The 24,486-nt window shown below is 42.5% G+C and overlaps 1 protein-coding gene across 4 annotated transcripts in view; it reads right to left on the minus strand.

Annotated features, from left to right (window-relative positions):
• The window catches only part of LOC131242439 (uncharacterized), a 40,870-nt gene extending 18,278 nt beyond the window's left edge, over window positions 1–22,592 (minus strand). For 3 of the 4 annotated variants that reach the window (XM_058241063.1, XM_058241065.1, XM_058241064.1), the window contains exons 1-4: window positions 22,212–22,592; window positions 18,388–20,293; window positions 7,668–8,764; window positions 5,905–6,891 (exon numbers count right to left, since the gene is read on the minus strand). In XM_058241063.1, coding sequence (XP_058097046.1) covers window positions 5,905–6,891; window positions 7,668–8,764; window positions 18,388–20,293; window positions 22,212–22,246 — 4,025 coding nt within the window. In that variant the 5' untranslated portion in view covers window positions 22,247–22,592. Of the gene's footprint in view, window positions 1–5,717; window positions 6,892–7,667; window positions 8,765–18,387; window positions 20,294–22,211 lie in introns of those variants that run through there. The other variant, XM_058241062.1, reaches the window with a different exon arrangement.
• Window positions 22,593–24,486: the final 1,894 nt, after the last annotated feature.

Raw genomic sequence — 24,486 nt, forward strand, 5'->3', positions numbered from 1 at the left:
CGCTCGTGAACATCGAGCGCCTGATCGGTTGATATGCTCTAAGCACCCATTTCGGTCCAAGCTCGTACATACACTCTGCATTATAAACACGATTAATCAGGCCATTAAGCGGTATCATGTGTGTAAATCTATGTAATAAATGGGTCTGATATGCAATATTTGACCCTCAACACTAATTGGTAGCAAATGGATTTATTCGGTCAAACTCAAGTCTGATGGATCATTGGATCGATACAAGGCTCGACTTGTCGCTCAGGGATACAAACAGGAATACGGAATTGATTATGATGAGACTTTCGCTCCCGTGGCCAAGATGAAAACTGTTCGTACCCTTCTGGCTATATCTTCTGTTCGCTCATGGCCACTCGCTCAGATGGATGTGAAAAATGCCTTTCTTCATGGAGATCTTCAAGAAACCGTGTATTTGAAACCTCCTCCTGGCTCCTTAATCCCTGACAATAAGGTATGTCGCCTAAAGAAAGCCCTGTACGGCCTCAAACAGGCACCTCGGGCATGGTTCCAACGCTTTCACGATGTTGTTACGGGTGCTGGCTTTACTCAAAGTGGTCATGACCCATCCTTATTTTTGCGCATCACTGCTCACGGAATTGTCATTGTTCTGGTCTATGTTGACGACCTCCTACTGACTGGTAGCGATACTGCTGGCATCTCGGCTTTAAAGGAAGTTCTGCAATCCTCCTTCAAGATGAAAGACCTCGGCCATCTCACATACTTTCTTGGGCTTGAAATTTCACGTTCTAAACGTGGGATCCTGGTCAGCCAACGTAAATATGCCAAGGATCTTCTCGCTTTGGCATCATTGACAGATCAGAAAACAGTTCAGACTCCCTTAGAACTTAACATTCATTATGGCCGCGACGATGGTGATCTACTTGCACAGCCCGACTTATACCGTCGTTTGGTTGGGAGTCTGGTTTACTTAACTATGACTCGCCCTGATATTGCCTATGTTGTCCAAGTCATCAGTCAGTTTGTATCTGCTCCTCGGACTCTTCATATGACTGTGGTGTTACGCATCATACGGTACCTACGTGGAACTCTAGATCGATCACTGTTCTTCTCCTCCACGGCGACTCTGGACCTTCGTGCTTATTCGGATGCTGATTGGGCTGGTTGCGCTCTCACACGAAGATCTACCACTGGCTACTGTGTTTTTCTCGGCACTTCTCTCATCTCTTGGAAGTGTAAGAAGCAGGCCACTGTTTCCAAATTAAGCACAGAAGCCAAGTATCGAGCGATGTCTGCTGCGTGTAGTGAGCTTGTTTGGTTACGTGGACTTCTTTCCGATTTGGGCATTCCTGTGCAAAATCCTACTCCACTCCATGTTGATAATCTCAGTGCCATTCAGATTGCCTCTAACCCGGTTTTTCATGAATGGACGAAGCATATTGAAGTTGACTGTCACTTTATCCGTGAGAAATTTCAGTCTGGGCTCATTTCTCTACCACATGTTGCATCCCATGATCAGATTGCAGACATTTTCACCAAGTCCCTAACTTCTGCACGTCACTCATTTCTCGTTGGCAAACTATTACTTGTCGATGATCCGCATTAGTTTGAGGGGGTATGTTAGACAGACTGAAATATACCTTGTATAGCTAGCATACCTTATATAGTTGGTTTTCCATTGGTAGATGATTCTGATTTTATTTCTTTCCTTGTATAGATATTGTAATCTCTATATATTCAACCTTTTTGGGTTGTCTCAAATACACAAAAGCTTTCAGCTCCTCTCGGTTTACACGTCTACTGCCACCACCTATCGAAACCTCAATCGAAATTGGCTCCTTGACAAAAGTGAGACCATGACAGCCACTCATCGTACTCCGAGCCTCCTACAGTTGCCTCCAAACTACCACATCCCTCCCAGCTTCAACTCTTAAGGCACCACCTATCCTTCGAGCCTCCGAGTCAACCATCCAAGTTGATGTCGAAAACTTGTCGTCAGTCCCAAACTTGACAGCCTCTTAGACACGTATCGCCGGCTTACAGTTGTCCATGCCACCTCCCGACACCGCCATTACTATATGTCATCCCCTCAACCATGTGTGACTAGCCCCATCACCTAGCCGCATCACGAAAGGCACTTGGAGGATGCTTCGAGCCTTCTACAACTGCCTCCAAACTGCCACGTCCCTCCCAGCTTTGACTCTTAAGGCACCACTTGTCCTCTAACTCTATCGATCCGTCGTCCAAACCTTTGGGTCAGTCATCTAAGTCAGCACTGAAAACATGTCATCGGTCCCGAACCTAACGGCCTCCTAGACACATGTCGCCCGGTTTATAGCTGTCCATGTCGTCCCCTACATCACCATTACTACAGGCCATCCCCTCGACTATGTGTGACTAGCCCCGTCTCCTAGTTGCCTCATGAGAGGCACTTGCAAGATGTCACGTGCCCCCACCTTCAAATAGTACTCCACAAGAGCACAGAGGACAAGCTCCCGCTTCCCCCATTGCCATCTTCTCCCTTTCCATAACCAGAGCTCCGACCGCTAACCCCCTGCTCCTCTCCAAACCCAACAACTCCTTTACCACCTTGACAATCACCCTCTCCTCCCCAACAACAAAAGTAACAGTCTTTAGGGCCGCAATTATTTTCTTCCTCTTAATAACAATTATCGCCACCCTAAATTTCGGCCCCTTCTATTACCAAATCCACCATCGACCTCTCCAAAGTCTCTAACAACCAAAGCTCCAAAGAAATTCCCCAAACCAAATATCAAGAACTCCCATCTGAACAATGACTAATCTTCCCACCGTTAAAGATGAACCACCAAGCCATCGTTGAAAACGACCCTGCGATCAACAGTCGATCGAGATCTATCTATCACCAAAGGGACACCCAAACCTCCTTTCTTGACAATGTCTTGAGACTAAAGTTGTTTTCAAGCACATTCCAACAACCAAACTTTCACCTCCCCCAGGGTGGCGCCAACCTTTACCTTCGCCACCCACTAAGAGTACCCCATGCATTCTTCACCACCTTCGGGTAGACGTTCACCATGGGGCCGCCAGCCAAAGTCCCCTTCCACAGCCAAATCTCCCTTTTATCAGAATCGGATTGCAACCCCCTACCTGAAGATGCCATCTTCTCTTGCTAGACATTCTTCTAAGTCCCCCACGTCATTGCATCCTTAAAAGAGAAATCAGAAATAATTGTCAGAGCTTGGGCTTCTACTGAAGCAACATCCCTGGTAACTGCTCCCGCACCAACAAGCTATCTTGCTACTCTTTTCTCCACCTTCTTCCTGAACTGGTGGTTAGCAATTCAGGATTGTTCTTAGTTCTTTGGACTGAGATAGAGTGACCTTCAAAGATTTTCCGGTGAAGAGACAATGTAACTGTCAGAATCCCATCCCCCATTTTATTCGAACGAAGGCAAAGCCCCTCAATCTCCCTAATCCTTGTCCCTCAGGATCACTTCCTTCTACACCTCCCCTTCCTGTCCAAAAACACCTTCAGAAACTAGTCTCTATCCACCCCTCCGGAAATTGGTCTCGACATTAGATTTCTTACTCAAGATCTAAATATGGGTCTTTAGGATCCATGGAGGCATTCAAGTCTCGATTTGTTATTCTTATTGTAAAAGTCTCTGGCTACATGATAGTGAGGTTTTCTTCCATTTCCTTCATCTAGCCTAGTCTATGCACTTTTGGTTATCGATCTACATTATTCAATCTTCCTCGTGCCTAGAATCTTTCGTAAAGGCAAAAAAGAGATTCCAACCTGATTGGCTAGATTAGATCAAATGCATCCCACTTTGAAACAGGCATGGTGTAAATGTGCTCTCTTACATGCATGTTGCTTAGCAAATCTACTGAGCTGCTAGAATGTCTTAATATATATCATCTCAAAAAATTTCCCCTCATTTTAAACTAGATACAAGCCAATTTTGGGGATCAAAACACAATGTTTGTGTGGAATTTGATGAACCATGTAACGTGGACCATTTTGGGGAAAATCCAAAAAATGGGTAAGCCATTACTTTTTTTCTTCTTTTTTCGATCTTTTTTTTTTAATTATTTTTTTTGGTATTTCAATATAATGGACTATAATCCACCTAATTGTGATTGACTTGTGTTCAGTTTGGCCCCATTCGGTATAATTTTAACAAATGATGCCCGCAAACAGCATCCTTACAAGGAATGTTCAAACCATTTAAAACATGTTAAAAACATTTTTTTTTAAATGATATATTCTCATGTTTTAAATTTTTCCTGTTTTCCCAATAATTTTTCAAAACATTTTTGGGGGAAAAAAAAAAACTTATAGGACCAGATCAACTAGTGCAGGCCTGTACTGGCCCATATCATATTAGGTTTCAGAGAGCCACTACACCCTCCAAAGTCAATATTCAAAACCTTGCCTACAAACTTCTTGGAAGATGCTTGTAACAGTCCCTTATTCTCTTTCTAAGGTTTCTCCAAAATTTAGGATATTTCCTAGAGTGTTTCCTTACAATTCCTCTCCTTCCAAAACACCCCCAATTTGCTTAGGGGTCATTTGGATGGGGAGTAAATGGAGGTAAATGGGAGGAATTGGGAGCAAATGGAGGTACATGACCGATGAGGTGCGTTTGGATGGAAGTAAATACATGGAAGTGAAATGAATTGAGAGTAAATAGTATTGTATATGAAATCACCTCTCAAAGGAGAGATTTGGAAGTAAATAGGGTGAAATGACTTTTTGGGCTCCCTTCGAGAGTCACACTAGTAAATAAAGGTGTTCCTACGCACATGTCTGCCATACACGTGACACACCGATGATACTTTAAAACAATCAAATTATCAGCTACATCACTAAAATCACACCGATAGAATGATCCATACCGTCCAAAGGTTGGCCATCTAAATGGGGGGGGGGGGACAATGATGGGTTGCTTGTTTATGATCCTTATGTTCGTGGCCCACCCGAAGCTCGTAATTTCCTCATTTTTGGCTAAAACGTATATTTAAATGGGCATATTACAATCATTTTATCAAATATCACATACATTGTTGTAAAATAGCATAAGCAATTGTATGCGACCTAAAGGGTATGTATGCATATGTGATTGCATAATCACATATGCCATCACATAACCCCCAAAAAATTTACATTTTCTCATCACACAAGTGACAGCATAATCGCATATGCCATGGCATAAAACCACATATGCCATTATGGTTATAATTTATAAAACTGCATATACCACTATGGCATATGCGATATATGCTCCTAAAATGGCATATGGGATCGTATTCGCTTATGCAATCGCATATGACAACGTTGATCACATATGTACAATAATGTGGTATGTTAAAGCTGATTTGGGATTATCACATATGTTCCTGTTGATGTATTGAAAAAAATCCAATTCCTCCCATTTGCTCCCATCCAAACAGAATATTTGGATTCCAATGCATTTCATTTACTCCCATCCAAACACAACTGAGTAAGTCATTTACTCCCAATTCATTTACCTCCTATTTCATTTCCCATTTACCTCCATTTACAAGCTCCCACATGAGCCCTTAGTTAAAGACAACACTAATCCTCATATGCGCCCCAAGAAAGATAAGAGTTTTGCCATATTCGTCCATTGGTTTCATTGTAAGATTTAATGTTCTTAGAGCTTTTGGATATCAAGATCAATGGGGAAAAAAGAAGGAAAGAAGAAAGAAAGGTGCAATGATTTTCAAAAAACAATGGAATCGAAATCAAAATTTTGTGATTCTATACTAACTTTGTGAATTGACTATAGCATAAAAATCAAAGGAAGAAAGCATTGAAGAGGGGTTGTAGCCCACTCCAAAGGCCTGTAAATACTCGATAACTTAATTCATTTGATGATGAGAATTTACAGCATAAATAGGCAACTTAGGAGCTGGAGATACAGACCTGTCCAACTTAGAAGTCGGAGACAAAGACCTTTGACGAGTCATCTGCTTGAGTGACTGCGGACCCATTGCAAAGAAGCTTTGAGAGTTGCCTACTGAAGCATCAGATACCTTTGGGGAGCACTCATTTGGCTTATCCATTAAGTGAAATTCAGAGAAATGGTTACCCCAGATGTCATATGTAAACTCTTCCTGAAGCCCTACCTTTTCCTTTGGTTTAACTGGTTCCTCCTTAACGACTTTGAACCCTGGGGCCCGAGCAGGTGGAGCGATAGCAGAAGAGGAACCCGAAAATGGGGAAGTGCCCATGAAACCAGGTGCACGCCAACCCATGACCGGAAATGTGGCAGAAGGCAAAAGAACAGGCCGGCTGCTGGTCGGTTTTATGGGCGTGGAAGGCTGCTCATGACCAGAAAACAACGAACTGTTATTGTAGCATTTGATGGCAATATCAGGTTCCTGTAATCCTGCTTCAGCAGCACTTTCGAAGACCCGTTCCTTCCTGGGATGCTGCTTTGCAGCACCAACAAATGGATGTTCCGGAGCCTCGATGGAATTCTCGACATCAGGCGAGAGAGACCAGATTCGTTTAGGTGTGAAAGCTGTGAGAGGCGACAATGGAGAAGAGGGTGTAGAATTCCCACTCTGACTGCTTGAAACCTCAAGCTTTCCTGTCAATCCAGCACTTGCGCCAGCAGCCCGCCTCTTCCTTCTCCTTCCTCTTTCTCTTTCAATCCTGACTCTCAATTTACCAGTTTGTGGTGATTCTGGTATAACAGCGCACTCGCTTACAGGCGTTGACTTTGCTATTGAAGCAGGCGGCGAAGAGGTTTTCTGACACTCCAAGGGACTGGAAATTTGGGCTTCTTGATCCTGCATTTTTTTCATTTCTTGAGCAGTGTCTTTTAGTTCCTGAATACCATTTGGATGATCAGAATATCCAGTAACAAAACACATATCTGGCTTCTCAGCTTCTTCCCTGAGTGACCTGAATATTATTACAACTTTGTTATTCCACTAAAGAAACAGAGATAAAAACTGGCACAAAAAAGGGGGATTCACTCTACTTACATCCTCTCTTTTTAATAGGAACACCTCGTTTCTCGAAGCGGATTGCGTCCTGCCCGCACCTGGACGGACTCGGTCCAGGCAGGGGCTCTGTGGGGCCCACCATGATGTATGGGTTTAATATACACCGTCCATCCATTTTTCCAAATCATTTTAGGGTATGAGCCCAAAAACGAGGCAGATCCAAGGCTCAAGTGGACCACACCACAGGAAGCAGCGGTTATAATGACACTCACCATTGAAAACTTCCCAAGGCCCACTGTGATATTTATCTTCCATCCAACCTGTTTATAAGGCCAACTAGACCTGGATGAAGGGAAAACATAAATATCAGCTTGATCAAAACTTCTATGGCTCCCTAGAAGTTTTTCATGGTGGGCGTTCAATCCCCACTATGTGGTCCACTTGAGCCTTGGATCTGCCTCATTTTTGCGCTCATACTCTAAAATAGTTTGGAAAAATAGATGGACAGCATGGATTAAACCCATACATTACGGTGGGCCCCACAAAACCCCTTCCTGGACCGAGTTTGTCCAAGCAGGGCAGGACGAAATCTACTTCCTTTGTTTCCTACTTCTCGTAATATAATAGTACAAGAAAATACATTGACCCCTTTTCCAAAAGGGTGTATATATCCAAAAGAGGGTATAAATATCAATTATCAAGCAGGGGAATAAAAGCTTAGGCATATATAACCTGATATTTCTCTGGTTACGATGTGCCCGAGAAGGTTTATCAGCCCTGCTGATAGTGGCAATGGCATTTCTATCACTTCTGCACAAGTAATCGTGAGTACGAGAGGCCATTACTTGGGGTAGAATGCGGTAAAACAGCATGAATGTTACAGCAGCAGCAACCAAGACCACCGATGCCACTAGAAAGAGTTTCATAAGCAGCATCCAGAAAAATGACTTCCTGCAGAGGCTAAGCATGTAAACAGGAAGATTGGCTTTCATGGGGATCACAAGCATGCCGGTAGCCAACGCCAGCTCGAGATCTCTGTGAACCACAGGAGCAGAGAAGTCTGTCTGATATGAAATTAGAAGCCTAATTGATTCTCCTGGTTCAAGAGCAAAACCTTTACAAGTTTGTATCATAAACCCATCCAACCCACAAATTGTTCCTGATACTTCAATTCTTCTCACCTCCAGAGGTAGGTCTCCAGTATTTTTCGCAAATAGCTCTTTTGACAATGGCTGAACACAGGCAAAGCTGGTGCCTTCCAAGTCTGTTGGAGACATATTGAGAGGAATCGGTACCTCAAGGTTGAATTCCAGGTGTTGGACGGGCTCAGATCCCTCAAGCAGGACCAGCGAAAGTGACCCTCCAAATCCCCGTAAAGGCAACCACTCCACACCTGAGAGATTGTTTCTTATCAGAGCTGAGCTTTGCCACATGCATCGATTCGATGGGTGAAATACAATCGGTCCCAAAAATGCTCTACCATAAGGATGGACATACGCCTCCGTTATTGCAGTCTCCGCTAGAAAGAACCCATCCTTGGTTGAGACAGAATTGTTACAAACAAAACTACTTGATATAGGATTTTGTAAGAGCTCGTCAGCAGTTCTGCACTGATCGATGATCAACCCTGCATTCAGGACAAGCTGCATCACAACTGGTTCTCCACTTGGGTTGGTCACACTGATCCATTCAGAACAATGAGTTCCAACCTGGACCATTGGGAAAAGTAACTCATCATCTTCAAGAACAGACATGCCACTTGAGGTGCCCTGAGACCTCCAGTTTCTTAGTATCAGCTCATCTGCTTCTGCAATGTCTGAGACCTTCCACTGCAAGTTCATCGAAAAGACCATTATGGTTGTTGACTACGTGCATACCACATAACAAGAGAGAAAAGTTCAAGAGTAACAGAATCTAGAACAAGTTCTACCCAGTTTGAAAGAACAGAAATCAAATTACATGACATACTTAAACTGAGATTATCAAATTATATGACAATCTTACATTTAAATTATCAAACTGAGCTCATTGGCACAAGGCAAAAGCAACAGTAAGAAGGATTAGGCTGCAGATTCAGGGAAGTGGTGATCCTCCCTCCCCTCCCTCTGCTTTTATAGCTTAATTAAGAAAAGGAGGGGATCAGTACCATTGGAAGATGATGGACAAGAGGCCCCAGTATACAAAGACTGGCTTGCCACCATTTTATTCAGTTCATCATCCACAGAATTATCTTCCCTCCAGAACAAGATAAAGGAAACAGCAAAAGAACCAATCAAGCTCCTGATTTCATTTGCACAGAAAGTACCACCTCCACGTAGTCTTGCTAGAACCTGCAGCCCCAGATAGCGCTTCTGGAATCCCTTTCAGCAATAAGATAGTCTAAGTATCTGAGATTGAGCAAAACTTCATCTTGATTGCTTCTAATTCCGCACAATTGGGTTTCCCAATTCTACGCCCTGAAACGACAAAATTAATACCTTGCATCCTTAACACCACCCCCAATACTGAGGGAACCATGAAACAAACCATTCTGGATCACTTCGAGCAACAATCCATATTAAACTTCCAACAGCCCACTTAAGGAGGGGAACATGAAACAACAATTCTGGATTGCTCTCTGTAAACATTTATTGCCCCTTTCCGATGACTATTCAACCCAAGATAAGAAGACTCCTTTGAACACTTCCGCCCTTCTATAGTTGCACAGAGCATGAACCGAAGCAGTAACATATTCAGGTGCTAGTGCAGAGAAGTGTATGTTTCAAAATGTAATCGACCATAAAAGGTTAGGAAGCAGGACTGGGAGCAGGATTCAAAGCCAAAACAGCACCTAGATATAAGGATCCTGCGACTAAGCGCCATTCTACTTCATGCATAATGAGAAACCTTTTTTTGTCCTTATACCTTCAATATGCACATCCTTGTTATAAAAATTCCTTTTAGTTCATTCTTCCCATATGCTACACAAGATTGCATGCGGGAGCAGTCTCCTGAGAATTCTACAGACCTTATACGGACCAGCTCCCCAATTTTCAAAGAGTTCCACCAATGCCCTAGGTGAAACTCAACACATCTCAAATAAGCTGAGGGCAAAATGCCAAATAATCCTGAGCAGTCTCACAATGAATGAAAAGGTGATTGATGGACTGTCCATCTTTCCAACACGATATTTTTTTATGGCAAAATTCCTTTCTCTCAAGGTTGTCAAGGGTGAGCATTTTGTTTGCCACTGCCATCCAACAAAAGACTTCAACTCTTGGTGGAGCGTAAGAGCCCCATACCTTGACAAAACCCAGAGGGCACATATCCAACAAACAAAGAACCTTAACAAAAGTTCCACACTTGGGCTTCTGGGAACTGCAACCCGCCTGGGATCTAATTTTTGTTGATAATTGTATCAGGTTTCTTTCTTGATCGTTATTTTGTTTCACAATGTCCCTAGGGAGGCAAATGCTTTAGACACTTGTCTCTGTAAGGGGTCTAAGGTCTTATCTTTGTAATGGGGAGGGAGTCGTACCTATCACTTTAATGGACAGTTATTTTTGTTTGCCCTCTAGGTGGTTTCGATAAAATCTTTGTTATCAATAAATAAATAAATAACTTTTAGAAAAGAGGCCATTAGACAAAGATGCCCAGATCCAATGATCAATATCATTTGACAGCAAGAATGCCCCATTAAACACTAGCAGCATGGCTTTGGGTATCCATATAGAATCAGCCCCAATATGGTCTACACAATAAGGGTCTGAAATGGCCTGGCCAAAATTGGTGTCCTAATCGGCAAGAACACCCCATGAAGCATTAGAACTAGAAGGGTTTCTCCACCACTGAGATTTCATGGTCCCAAAAATTCCCCCTAAATGGTGGGTTCTCCATGATCTTTCCTCACATGAGCATGATTCTGAAGTGAGAATGGCATCCAGGGTGGATGGTTCCTGCAACTGAAGTCGAGAGTGTATGTTGGCTGTGCTTGTCTAAGTAATAACACATAAGTCATTGCCAGCTTTTATACCAAAAGAAAGAGAATGCAAGGAGCTGGCAGTAACCCTACAAGGCTCCGCACATTCGCAGAAATGGCATGTAAGGGGATTTTACTGAATATAAGCATGTAAACAAAGTAAAAACAATGAAGGCTTTGAGGAAAATGATTCTCCTTTGCTTTTCTGTGTATATGAGACAACCCTGAAGGGCTGAATATATAGAGTTTTACTACGACTATGCAAGGTAAAATGATAAATACAAAATCTTCTATTTATACATCATCTATCTATAGAATCGGCTATACAAGGCAAGGCATGTGGCCTGTCTAACATCCCCCCTCAAAGTAATGCGGGTCATCGACAAGTAATAGCTTGCTTACTAGAAATGAGTGTCGTGCAGAAGTGAGGGACTTCGTGAGAACATCGACAATCTGATCATGGGAAGCGACATGTAGTAGCGAAATGAGCCAAGACTAAAACTTCTCGCGGATGAAGTGACAGTCAACTTCAATATGCTCTGTCCGTTCATGGAAAACCAGATTAGAGGCAATCTGGATGGCACTCAGATTATCTACATGGAGTAGAGTAAGATCTTGTAGAGGAACGCCAAAGTTAGAAAGAAGTCCACGTAACCAGATAATCTCACTACAAGCTGCTGACATTGCTCTATACTCAGCTTCCGTGCTTGATTTGGAAACAGTGGTCTGCTTCTTACACTTCCAAGAGATGAGAGAAGTGCCAAGAAAAACACAGTAGCCAGTGGTAGATCTACGGGTGAGAGTACAACCGGCCCAGTCAGCATCTGAATAAGCACGAAAATCCAGAGAGGCCGTGGAGGAGAAGACCAGAGATCGATCCAGAGTTCCACGTAGGTACCGTAAGATGCGCAATACTTTAGTCATATGAAGAGTTCGAGGAGTAGAAACAAATTGGCTGACAACTTGGACCGCGTAGGCAATATCAGGACAAGTCATTGTTAAGTAAACCAGACTCTCAACCAAACGGTGGTATAATGTGGAATCTGCAAGAAGTTCACCATCGTCACGGCCATATTAAACGTTAAGTTCCAAGGGAGTCTGAACGGTCTTCTGATCTGTTAAGGAGGCCAAGGCGAGAAGATCTTTGGTATATTTATGCTGATGACCAGGATTCCACATATATAACGCAAAAATTCAACTCTAATAAAGTATGTTAGATGACCCAGGTCCTTCATCTTGAAGGATGACTTCAGAACTTCCTTTAATGCCGAGATGCCAGTATCATCACTACCAGTCAGAAGTAGGTCATCAACATAAACAAGAACAATGACGATTCCATGCTCAGAGGTGCGTAAGAATAAGGATGGATCATGACCACTTTGAGTAAAACCAGCTCCTATAACAACATCATGAAAACGTTGGAATCATACCTGAGGGGCCTGTTAGAGACCGTATAGAGCTTTCTTCAGGCGACAGATTTTATCGGCAAGGATTAAATATTTAGGAGGTTTCAAATATACTGTTTCTTGGAGGTCTCCATGAAGAAAAGCATTTTTCACGTCCATCTGAGTGAGTGACCAAGAGCGAACTGATGATACTGCCAGAAAAGTGCGAACAGTTTTCATCTTGGCCACAGGAGCGAATTTCTCATCATAATCAATTCCGTGTTCCTGTTTGTATCCCTGAGCGACAAGCCGAGCTTTGTATCGATCCAATGATCTGTCGGACTTGAGCTTCATAGAATAAATCCATTTACTGCCAATCAATTGGTGGTCAGGAGGTCGAGTGTATGGTTATCATCCCATGCTGCAAGTTCTTCTGTCATAGCCTTCTTCCAATAATCATGACTGGCTGCCTGATGGTATGAAGTAGAAATAGATACAGTATCCAGGGTAGTATTCATGGCAGACATAGAGTATATCAAGCAATCAGGCTGTCGATGTTCACGAGTGGAACGACGTACCAAGATATGATCTGGATCGGTTACAGGTACAGTAGGGAGAGTAGTAGGTGATGGATCTGTACATGGTCGTCGGGAATAAACTTGCAATGGACAAGGAGGTGTACTTGACGCAACCGGAATGTCAGGAAACATACTAAGACCAGGAGAGACTGGTGTGGGCGAAGGAGGAACAAATGAATGGAAGCAATATGCTCAAGAAAAACAACATGTCTTGATGCATGCACACGACGAGAGACCGGGTCATAATAACGAAAACCCTTCTGAGTTTCTTTAAATCCCAAGTACATACATTTTACTGATTTTGGAAAAAGTTTGTTACGTTCACGTGATGCCAAATGAACATAACATACACAACCAAAAACACAAAATGTGGAATATGTAGGAAGAGAATCGGCAAAGTAGGGAGATTTACTATTCAGTACTGTGGTTGGTAACCGATTAATCAAGTAGACTGAATGCATCATAGCTTCCGCCCAGAAAGAACGAGGAACACTCATAGCTGTCATTAAGGTATTGGCAATTTCAACAATATGGCGATTTTTTCGTTCAACCACCCCATTCTATCGTGGAGTATCCGAACAGGTGGTCTAATGAGTAATCTAATGACCCTGAAGATATGTACGAAAATTTGTGGAGAGATACTCTCCCCTGAGTCAGAGCGAAGAGTTTGAATTTTTACTCAAAATTAAGTGTCCACCATGGAAAGAAATATTTTGAATTTTTCAAACACCTGTGACTTAGAGTGCAAAAAATAAATCCAAGTGTAACGGGTGAAATCATCAATGAATATAACATAATATCGTAGTCCAGAGAGAGACATTATTGAGGAAGGACCCCAGACATCCATATGCACTAGTTGAAACATAGATGATGATTTCGTTGTACTTAGAGTTAAGGGAATACACTTACTTTTTGAAAGGCAGCAGGAAGAACAAGAATAATCCAAATCACTTTTATTAAGATAAATATTCCCTAACATGCCAGAAGAAAAGAGCTGAATCAAACGATCAGAATGTGGATGACCCAGGCGAAAGTGCCAGAGTTTCCACATTTTATTTGCCGAACAAATATCCGAGGAAGAGGGAGAGAAGAAACAACGAACTGGAGTAACGGATGGGTGAAAATATAGCATGTACAAACATCCATGCCGCCTACCCTTCCTAAGTATCTTCCCCATTGCCAGATCCTGCACAAAACAACAATTTGGAAGAAAGATGACCAAGTAGTTATTGGATGTAAGTTGACCAACAGAAATTAAATTTGAGGAGATTTTAGGGACATGAAACACATCACGAAGGGTAAACTAGCGATGGTCAAAAGGAGAGAAAGTTAAGGAACCAATGGAATGTATGGGTAGTTTAGTGTCATCTGCAGTAGAAATAGCCAGATTGCTAGTGTAGGGATGAGTATTGCGGAGATGTGATACATCACCAGTCATATGATTTGAAGCACCGGAATCGAAGAACCATGGAGAAGAGGTGATACCTGACATACCGGCCGCAAAAAGGGCCTGCACGATCTGCTGAAGGATCGCAGGAGTCAAAAGTGAGGAAAGACCTTCAACAGAACCAGTGGATGCAGTATCACTAACAAAAGGCTCAGAAGAAGTAATCACAGAAGTAGCAGAAGGAGCACGACCACGGCCACAACCTCGACCACCACGTCCACGGCCGAATGAGGATGTGTAGGCACATGAACGACAATCCTGAATACCATGACCAGTCCTTCAACATTATGCGCACCAATCTTTGCACTGAGCGACGACATGTCCTACTTTGTGACAGTTGCGACAAGTTAAAGTAGTGGAACCACGGTTTGGTGCAGAGGTGGATACAGTAAGTGTCAAGTCAGATGGTCCCTGAGATGTCCCCTGAGAGAGGACCTGCAGTCGTTGTTCATCGGCTAATAAATCATTGATAACCAAATTCATTGAAGGAGTTGGGCTACGGTTCAGAAAAGCAACCCTGCAATGCTCAAATTCTGGACGCAGTTTCATAAGAAACTGTCTAACTTGCGCACTCTCGCGCATTGTGTGGAATATTTTAAAGTCATTTGGAAATTCGGGATCCATCATAGCCATCTCTGTCCAAATTGTAACCATTGTAGAGTAGAAAGTTTGAATACTTTTGTCACCCTGAGTAAGGTGAACCAAATCTTGTTCCAGGCAGTATAACCGAGCCGCATTACTCTGTTGATATATTGTCTGGAGATGATCCCACATAGCCTTAGCAGTGCGATGTGACGTGAGGCCAACAGCTATTGATCGATCGACCGAATCAAGAATCCAGGTAATAATCTGTCCATTTTCCATTTCCCAATCAGTCATTTTGTCGGCATCGGTGGAAGCGGGGATAGTAACAAATCCATCAATTAGTCCCCACAAACCTCGACCCTTGAAAAAACTTTGAAAGTGAATGGCCCATAGATTGTAGTTGGTGCCATCGAAACTACATCGTGGGGCCTCTGTATGGGAGTCTTTATCCATAGATAGGACGAGATAAACACGACGCTAAAGAAGAAAGTACCTTGCAACCACAGATCAGGACAACAACCAGCAAAAGAGCAATAGACCAACAAATTAGGACGTGCAGCAGTAGGTGTAGCAGGAGATGCTGCAGTAGGGAGCGGAAGTAGCAGAGGATGATGCAGCAGGGATCGGATGCAGCAGGAGATGATGTAGATGCAGCAGGAGAAGAAGAGGGAGTAGGAATCGGATGTAGCAGGAGATGATGCAGCAGGGATATGCGTGCGCAGGTGCGTACGCAGGGACGTGTAGCAGGTGCGTGCACTGGGGACGTGTAGCAGGGGCGTGCGGACAGGCTTGGGACGATTGGATGAGCTTGGTACGCAGAGGACGATCGGACAAAGCTTGGTGCGGACAAAGCTTTGTATGGACAGAGCTCGGGACGATCGGACGAGCTTCGTGAGGGCCGGATCTTACAGGGGAGTGCCGGATCTGACAAGGGAGTGTCGGATCTGACAGATGGTGATGTCGGTGATGAAGAAGATGCCGGATTAGGATCGGTATTGCTATGATACCATGTAAACAAAGTAAAAACAATGAAGGCTTTGAGGAAAATGTTTCTCCTTTGCTTTTCTGTATATATAAGACAACCCTAAAGGGTTGAATATATAGAGTTCTACAACGACTATACAAGGTAAAATGATAAATACAAAATCTTCTATTTATACATCGTCTATCTATAGAATCGGCTATACAAGGCAAGGCATGTGGCCTGTCTAACAAAGCAAAACAGCCACTTTTAACTGAATTTTACTCCCTTATATAGATCAATCTCACATTAGTTTCTTCAATATAAGACCACTCACAAAATGAATTTCCTTCTACATTGCTTTAGGTGACCTTACCTTCAACCAAGTTCTTTCCATAGTTTTCTAAATCAAGAAGTCACTCATGGCAACTCATGATTTTTCCTAAAGCCAATTCCTTTTCTACGAGTCTTATCAAACCCCTCAACCCAAAAACAGGAAAAGAACATTGGGCATTGTTATCATTTTCTTGGTCATTTACTAGGTTTCTTACCGTTCAAAAAAAAAAGGTTTCTTATTAGACCAGTGCCTTGGACTCCAATTCATGAAATGGGTTGAAATGTACATTGGGTCTCAAGAAGAAGACTTAGCAACCCCCCAACCTCCTCCTTTGACCATAGGTGCCATGTAGGAACTCTTTGACTTTTATTTCTTTCGGGTATGCAACATTCACCTAGCACCCACACAGGCACCTGCCATTTTCTCCCATTTTGATAATGTGCATTCTGATACTCAAAGCATTACAGCTTCCCTTGAATCAAACCCATTCAGAATTAGAAACTCAGGTAATTTGGTCCATTACAAACAAGAATCTTCCACCTAAGTTGCAATTGCAATCCTTAGTTCAAGACCTAGTTGTTTCCACCACCTATTTCTATCATGACTCTTTTAAGTCCACCTTCTATCTCATGATACTATGATACTTATAACTTTATCCCATTTGGTACCTAAATATTATTTAAAGCCCTAATTTCATATAAACACTATAGCTAAAAAAAGTTTATGCAATCACTGAGAACATTGCTTGCTACTACTGACGCACACTAGCTCCTACTTTGTCAAACTAAGTTTTGGACAATTGACCACAATACCCTTCTTTCTACAAACCAATTCCTAAGCAATCTCGGCCTATTCACGGTTGCATCTTATTTTGAAATTCTCCTTCAAGAACTTCAAGACTTCAAGTATCAAACAAATTATGCAACAAATATCAATTTAAGCTACTCAGAGTCTCAGACTACTGCATTATACTACCACATTACTATAGAGAACTTCCCAACTGATCCCAAGTGCATTTGAACAATCTCAAGATATCAAAGACCATGCCCAACACCAAAGTATGAAACTAGTCCTGTAAGAATGTTGTGGAAGCCTAAAGAGCTAGGAGTGAGTTTACATGCAAGAATGGATAATAACACCACATCCATAATCAAGCTTGACTCTAGTATTGGGTCCTTAGTCTTACTCCGGTAGTAGACTCTCAGGAGTTGCAACACCTGGTTGACGGTTCGAGTACCCATAGGTGGTGAAATTCCACTACGGCGTGAGTGTGTGGTGGTGTGTGTGCATGTGTAAAAAAATAAAAATAAAAAAAGCTTGACTCTAGTACAAGAACTCGTCTAAATTAGATCATAGACATGCATTTGTTGCTAATGTTTCAGTTTGAGGTGACTGATATCTCAAGTGTTGTTTGCCTCCCTGCAAATACCAAAAAAGATGATGCCCATGGCCAACCTTCCTCTGATTTGAAATGAATTGCGTATATGTGCAGCCTATCATACTTCCTTGGCAAGTCATTGATTGTGTCGTCAAATATTCACATCAACTTTGCATCAACAAGATACTATGATTACATGAAATGCATTTTGCTCCCCAAGCTGCACCCATTGCCCCATTTGTCTGAAGTTATCCTCCACCAAATCAATGACTTATGTAGAAATTATAATACTGTCCTCATGACATGTCCAAATGAAACTCTGCTTCAGAGAAGGCAACATAATTACCACTGCCAAAAACTAGTTTTCGCCTCTACGCATGCAAACAGGTTCCCTTGAACTTCTGACTCTTCCAATCAGAATCCATTATCATAAAAACCAAGACAAGTTGAACCACGCAACATGCCCCAGATATTTCTTTTCTTTTCTTTTGAGAGAGAACTATATTTCATTAAAACAAAGAAGCAAAAGAACAATAAAGGGCACTTATGAGGAATCAGCAGCGCTGATAGAACAAAGAATCCTCTCCTCAATGGGAATCAAAGACTCGAGGACAATTTTCAAAAACAAGAAAAGACTTCACTCAAGCTACCCCTTCCATCCTGGCTCTCAAGAACATAAAACTTGCCCCAGAGTTGTAAACTTACAAAAGAAGTGGGGGAGAAGAGGATGTATCAGTAAAATCTGTAGGAAGTAAATGCAGGAAGATGCTACTCAACCATCATATATATCCATTACATAAAAAACAGTACCAAATGAGCGTACCTTTATTGGTGAAGGTTCTTGAATAATGCTGCCTAATGATCCAGTTCTTGTTGACTCTTCCTTCTCTTCTTGAAAATCCAATCCAACATATGGACTCCCGGGAGCAGCAAAAGCTGAATCAAATTGAAGTCTTGAACAACTGTGGACTAAATCTAAGCAAGGAATCTCAATACGGGGATTGCGCGAATCATTTGTAACTATAAGAAGCTTGCAATTCAAACTTATACTTGGAATTCCAATTGGTGGATCCTGCAAATCATGAGGGGGAGTATAAATGACCACAGATATGCGTGTATCGGTCCCAGGGAAAAGTAATAACCCTTCCATGTATTTGACCTGGAAAAGCTCCACGTTTTCTGTAACTTCGCTAATTTTGACCAAGCTTAATATATATGAAGCGCTGTTTCTTAGCGAGAGTGTAACAGCAATTGATCCCTTATCATTGCATGCCATGGCAGTCTCAAGGAACACAGAAACTGAACCTGTAAAAGATTTATATGCTACCCTACCATGCACCTCTGCCTCAAGAGGAACTATAACTGTATCAGTCCTATCACATGAAGAACTTCGCAACTGCATACAGAAAGCACCAAAAGCTTTTCCTTCCACATGTGACAACATGTCTACCTCTATGATAGTTTCAGTGTTGTGGGAACCAACCTCCCACTGCCCATATGGCCTTATTCCCATCAACCGTAAGCCTGTTTCACTCTTAACATTCAACCACTCCTTAACATTGAGGGAAGAACTAAACCGGTCAGAAGCATGAGAAGTGTCTACACTGCAAACTGTGTGCGCATAGTGGGATGTATTATCTGTAGTGACTGCAATCCATGCTGCTATTTCCTCAACAAAGAGGCCGTCATCGAAAGGATTGTATAATGACAGATTCTTTCTCAACCTTCCATCTGAAGAAATATCCAGGCCTACTAAAGGCTGTATTCCATATGGGGACTCGACAGCAACACCTTTGGCATTTATCACGAACCCCCCTGAGCTAGTTTGCAAGACTAAATGAGATGATGACAAGCCCAACCACCTCGGTAAGAAAACAAAAGCAATGGTAGAAGCCTCACCAGGTGCTAGAGACATCTCCTTGAAATCATATGTATAGAACTGTGGATCGGTACTGAATGGTTCGTAGACATGTAAAATGGTGTCATTGCATGTGTTAGCCACAGTTAAAAAAGCTAAAGAAGGGACATACAAATGATTCAATCCCCAGTCCAATAAAGGAGGACTTATTGACACATGCAGTGATGACGAACCGTTGAAAAGATCGGATGCAACTGCCTTGGGGTTCTTATCCAAAGTAGATGTGGACGTAGTTGGTTTTTGCATTGAAACATTTGGAAGAGAAGGTCCTTTACAAGAATCAAGACCATTCTGATCAAAATTATTGTCAAGAGGAGGCAACTTCTCACGGGGTTCCCATGCAGAGTTCAAAGAGCATGAAATTAACCGCCCATTTGATAAGGTAAAGGTGGCATGGTCCATATTCCAGCTTGAGTTACTTTCCCTGGTATTATGCAGGACCGATACTTCAGTTGATGTAGAATCATTTGAGTTCTGAGCTTCTCCATTATCATCTTCTTTAGCCAAAAAACCAGGCAATGTTGATGGAAAGCAAAAAAGATCTGACTGGGTACAAACACTCTTAATGGCAGATAACCTAGGTGAATTTCCTTGAATATAGATTGAGCTCACATCCCCAAAAAGTAAATCTTGAAGGCTCGCATCATTGTCTGTATAGGATCTGCATGCATCATAATCCAAAGAGTCCCACCACCCATTGGCACATGAAACCAAATGATTCCTCGTGGCACAGGGCCCACACATAGCCAGACATAACAAAATACACGACAGAACCTGAATTAGGCGATATCCTTTGGATGGCCAAAAAATCCTGAAATAATGAAAATGAAGTTATTAGTCCATATTCCACAAGACAAGTAATTTTTTTTTCCTTTTTTCTTTTTACACACACACACCCACACACTCATACCACAGTGGTCTTTCACCACAATGGGTACTCGAACCCATGACCTCATGTTGAAACTCTTGTGAGTCTACCACTGAGGCATGAGTAAGGACCCCACAAGACAAGTTCATTTATAAACTTATTCTTTTAATGCAAACAAGGAATGGAAAACAGCCATTGCTTCCCATAGATAGTGCAAGTGAGCAGGCAAAAAGTTGTTCACAAGACAAACTTTAGAGATAATGATAATATGGACCAGATAGGGTTTCTTCAAACATAACTAAAAGGCCAAGCGTCAGAAAATGTACACTGCCTTTGTAAATGTGACCTATTAATCTGGTCCACTAGATTCCCTTGTTCATATAGGGTGTGGACCGCCTTTGTAAATGTGACCTATTAATCTGGTCCACTAGATTCCCTTGTTCATATAGGGTGTGGACCGGTATCTGTGAAGTCTACTTCTAGCTCAAGTGTGCCACACAGTACACACAACGCACCCTGCAGCTAGCAACATAGACAAGCGGGCTAGCAAGATGAGTGGGTGATTCTGGTGATCCTGATACAGAGTGCGCAACATCCAGTAGTGACATGCTAAAATGTGGTAAACATTGCACATGTGGAGGTCATGCAATCTTGACCGCCAACAGGGCAGTTATCCAACCATCAGTCCACCTGCCATATACAGCCTGTTTCTCTTCAGCTGATGGTTTGCATTTGGATCATCTGGTTTTCTAATCTCATACATTTCAGTTCCGTGTAAACATCAACTAATAATTTGCTGGCTAGAGTTGTCAAACCACTGAAACTTTTGGCAAATAGCTCGTCCACGTGGTGGCCCACAAGATCAACTGTCCTGATCACCAGATATGTTTGCCACTTGTACCATGATAAGGGAGTTGCACAGAACTTACACGCAACAACCAGCATAATAGAATTTACAAATACTCAATACTACAGGAGGTACCTAATAGCAACTCCCAGATTGTGGGTTCTACCAGAATGTTTCCTAATGAGGAAATATACAGTTTTCAATCGAAATCTGCTGGGCCCAACCAACCATTCATTAGGGGCCCACTTTTTGGTGATGCAAACTGTTCATATAGCAGGCCAATCACAATTCAGAGATACTCCCAAAAACAAAACAAAAAAGCTCTTCGCCATTAGATGATCCTAACCGCCCAAGTGTAATCACACTCAATTTGGGCAGCTCTAAAAAGCCACCATTTGGGTAGCGAAGATCATCCTGACATGGTGGAGATAGGGACATGCCCCGTCCCATGGCACGCCGACCAGATGAACGGCCAAAAGGCGGGTCCCACCTGTACCATGGCAGGTCGAACAAAGCACGCCTTCTCCTCTTGACTGATTGAGAAAGGAAAAAATAAAAAATAAAAATCCAAACCAATACACAGAAACAGCTACTTCAAAGCTCTAACATGAAGAAGATACCACCAGCGGGTGGTAGCACCAACTATCGATTTCTACAGCGGATAAAATACAACAACCATCAGATGCGTCAAAGCGTATACAACTCCAGAGCTGCTAATTAACAACAAGAATCTCAGCCATCAAAGCATACAAGCTCTACGTCTGCTACCTTCCAACAATCAAATTCCAAAACAATATCCAAAAAAAAAAATCATCTCAGCAATCAATCTCTCGCACCCAAATCACGTTCAGAGCAGAAATTTTAAAAAAATAATAATAAAAATAATAAAAATCCAAATCAAATATCAAAAGAACCCAAACAGCGACTGCAACGAAACGATACTTCCATCAATCTACAGCAATAGCTGAGAGAGAGAGAGAGAGAGAGAGAGAGAGCGAAGGAACGGCGATGTACCGATGGAGCATCGACAGCTCAACTGACGATTCCATCTTCTACCAACTGGAAATGGAACATCTATCGGATTTCCGAGCTAGGGTTTCCTTTCTCCATTTTGGGCGGAAAGCAGAAGAGAAAAGGACACCTGGAAAGGACGAGAGAGAGAGAAGGAAAAACGATTGAGAAAGATGGAAAAACGAACTAGAGCTTTCTTTTCCCTTTGATAGAGCAAATGACCCAATTGCCCTTCTCTTTTGGGTGAATAGGATGGGAGAGGTAAGGGGGGAATTCGTAATTTCGAGCATTGAAAGAGGGCCCATTGGGAAGTTGATGGGGGTTGTTATTTTAATAGTGTCTGCTTTGAACGACGGATTTCGGTCAGTGTGCGGAGGGGAAGATCGATGACTTATGGGAGAGCGTGTGCTTTGTTTTCGCCACGGAGTTGCCTGAATTCAGATAACGCTCATTTCCAACCGGTTAGGCTATGACTTACCGTACATCCAGCCGATAACTTTAGACATAACGAGTGAATGTGACATCAAATCCGTCCAATGGGTTTTACCTAACATGAATATCATATTTAATGAAATCTACACCATCAAATTATGAGGTTAGCCATATTTTTTATTTTAAATTATCAATGTATATAACTTGTTATCTATGTTTTTATTCGATCTATAATTGGATGGGAATTTTTTAATAAAGTAATATTAGTAGTGTGAATGGCCCATTGAACGGGTTAGATTTTGCAAGATCATAATATTGGAAAAGATTTCGATGGGATGTACGGTAGCTTATGTTCAACCGGTTGGAGGTAAGCACTCCCGGACTGAAATTTCGTTATTAAATGCGGCTTAGATACTATAATGGAAATGGAAATGGATGGTATTTGCTTTTGTCGTCTTTTGTGTTCTCATGTCATGGACCGGAATCCTCCTACAGTATGTGTTTTGCACAGCGCGGAAAACACCAAGTTGTGAGGAGTCCATCGCGTTGTTTGTGTGCCGCGCACTCCGTCCATCTGGTGAGATCTTCAATGATACTTTCTAAGGCCAAAAATCAGCCAGATGGACTACTCAAGTGGGCCACACCACTGTGAAAAGTGAGGATAGTGGCAGAGCATTGGTTTGTGTGTCTTTTCATCAAAGCCGTTCATCAAGTGTGGCTTAGAAACAAACAAAAATGATTAAAAACTCAGCAGCCGACACCACGTGAACTCAGAGATTCATGTCATTGCTCCCATCAGTGTCGCCCATTTCAGTTTGTTATCTTGCTGATCTTCTGCGTGGACGGTGAAGATTAGTATTCTCTGATGTACGGAGTGGATATTTTTTCATATCCAGCGTGGTGAGCCCCACATAGCTCAGGTGTTTCACGTGCCCCGTAAAGTAGGGGCGGATTGGGTACTACCCCACCCGGGCCTATCTAGGGACGGACGGTCTTTTCAGTGGCTCTATGGAGCCCAATGTGAAGTGTATATTTTATCTACACCGTCTATTTATTTTTGACAGATTATTTTAGGATATGAACCGGAAAAGAAAGTAGATTGCATATTAGAGTGGACCACACCACAATAAGAAGTGGGGATTGAACTCCTACCATTGTAAACTTTTTAAGGCCCACCGTGATATTTATTTGCCATGGAATGTTCGCAGGATTACATAGACTGTATGAAAGGAAAACATGAATATCAGCTTGTCCAAAACTTCTGTGTGCAGCTGAGAAATTTTCAACGGTAAGCTTTCAATCCCCACTGCTTTCTATGGTGTGGTCCACTTGAGATTTTAATTTTTCTTCTTGTTGGAATCATTACGTAAAATGATGGTTCAAAATGAATAGACAGCGTGGATAAAGCATTTACATCATGGTGGGCCCACTGACAGGACCGTCCGTCTCTAGCTAAGTATAGTGGGGTAATGCCCAATCCGCGCGCCCGTAAAGCACGGTGTCGTTGACGATTCCGGACGTGACGTTCACATGGTCACATTGACTGTTTTACCCCCATGTCTTCATCAGACGCGGGGGGCACGTGAGGAGAGGGATGGGAATTTGGTGGGGGAGGATGGACCGGAATCCTCTGCTGCCCTGCAACCCCTGATGGTCCAAGCGTGTGCAACACTCTGCGCTCTAAGGGGCCCACTTTAATGTTTGTGTGACATCCAATCCTTCAATCGGCTAAGCCACCTCAGTTTCAATGTGCATGATCAAAATCAGCTTCATCCAGAGCATAGGTGGGCTACACACAGCAACAATGTAAAGTCACGGCTAAAACCTCCGTGATGAAGATGAATCT

This window comes from Magnolia sinica, chromosome 4 (assembly GCF_029962835.1).
Source record: "Magnolia sinica isolate HGM2019 chromosome 4, MsV1, whole genome shotgun sequence".
Classification (NCBI taxonomy): Eukaryota; Viridiplantae; Streptophyta; class Magnoliopsida; order Magnoliales; family Magnoliaceae; genus Magnolia; species Magnolia sinica.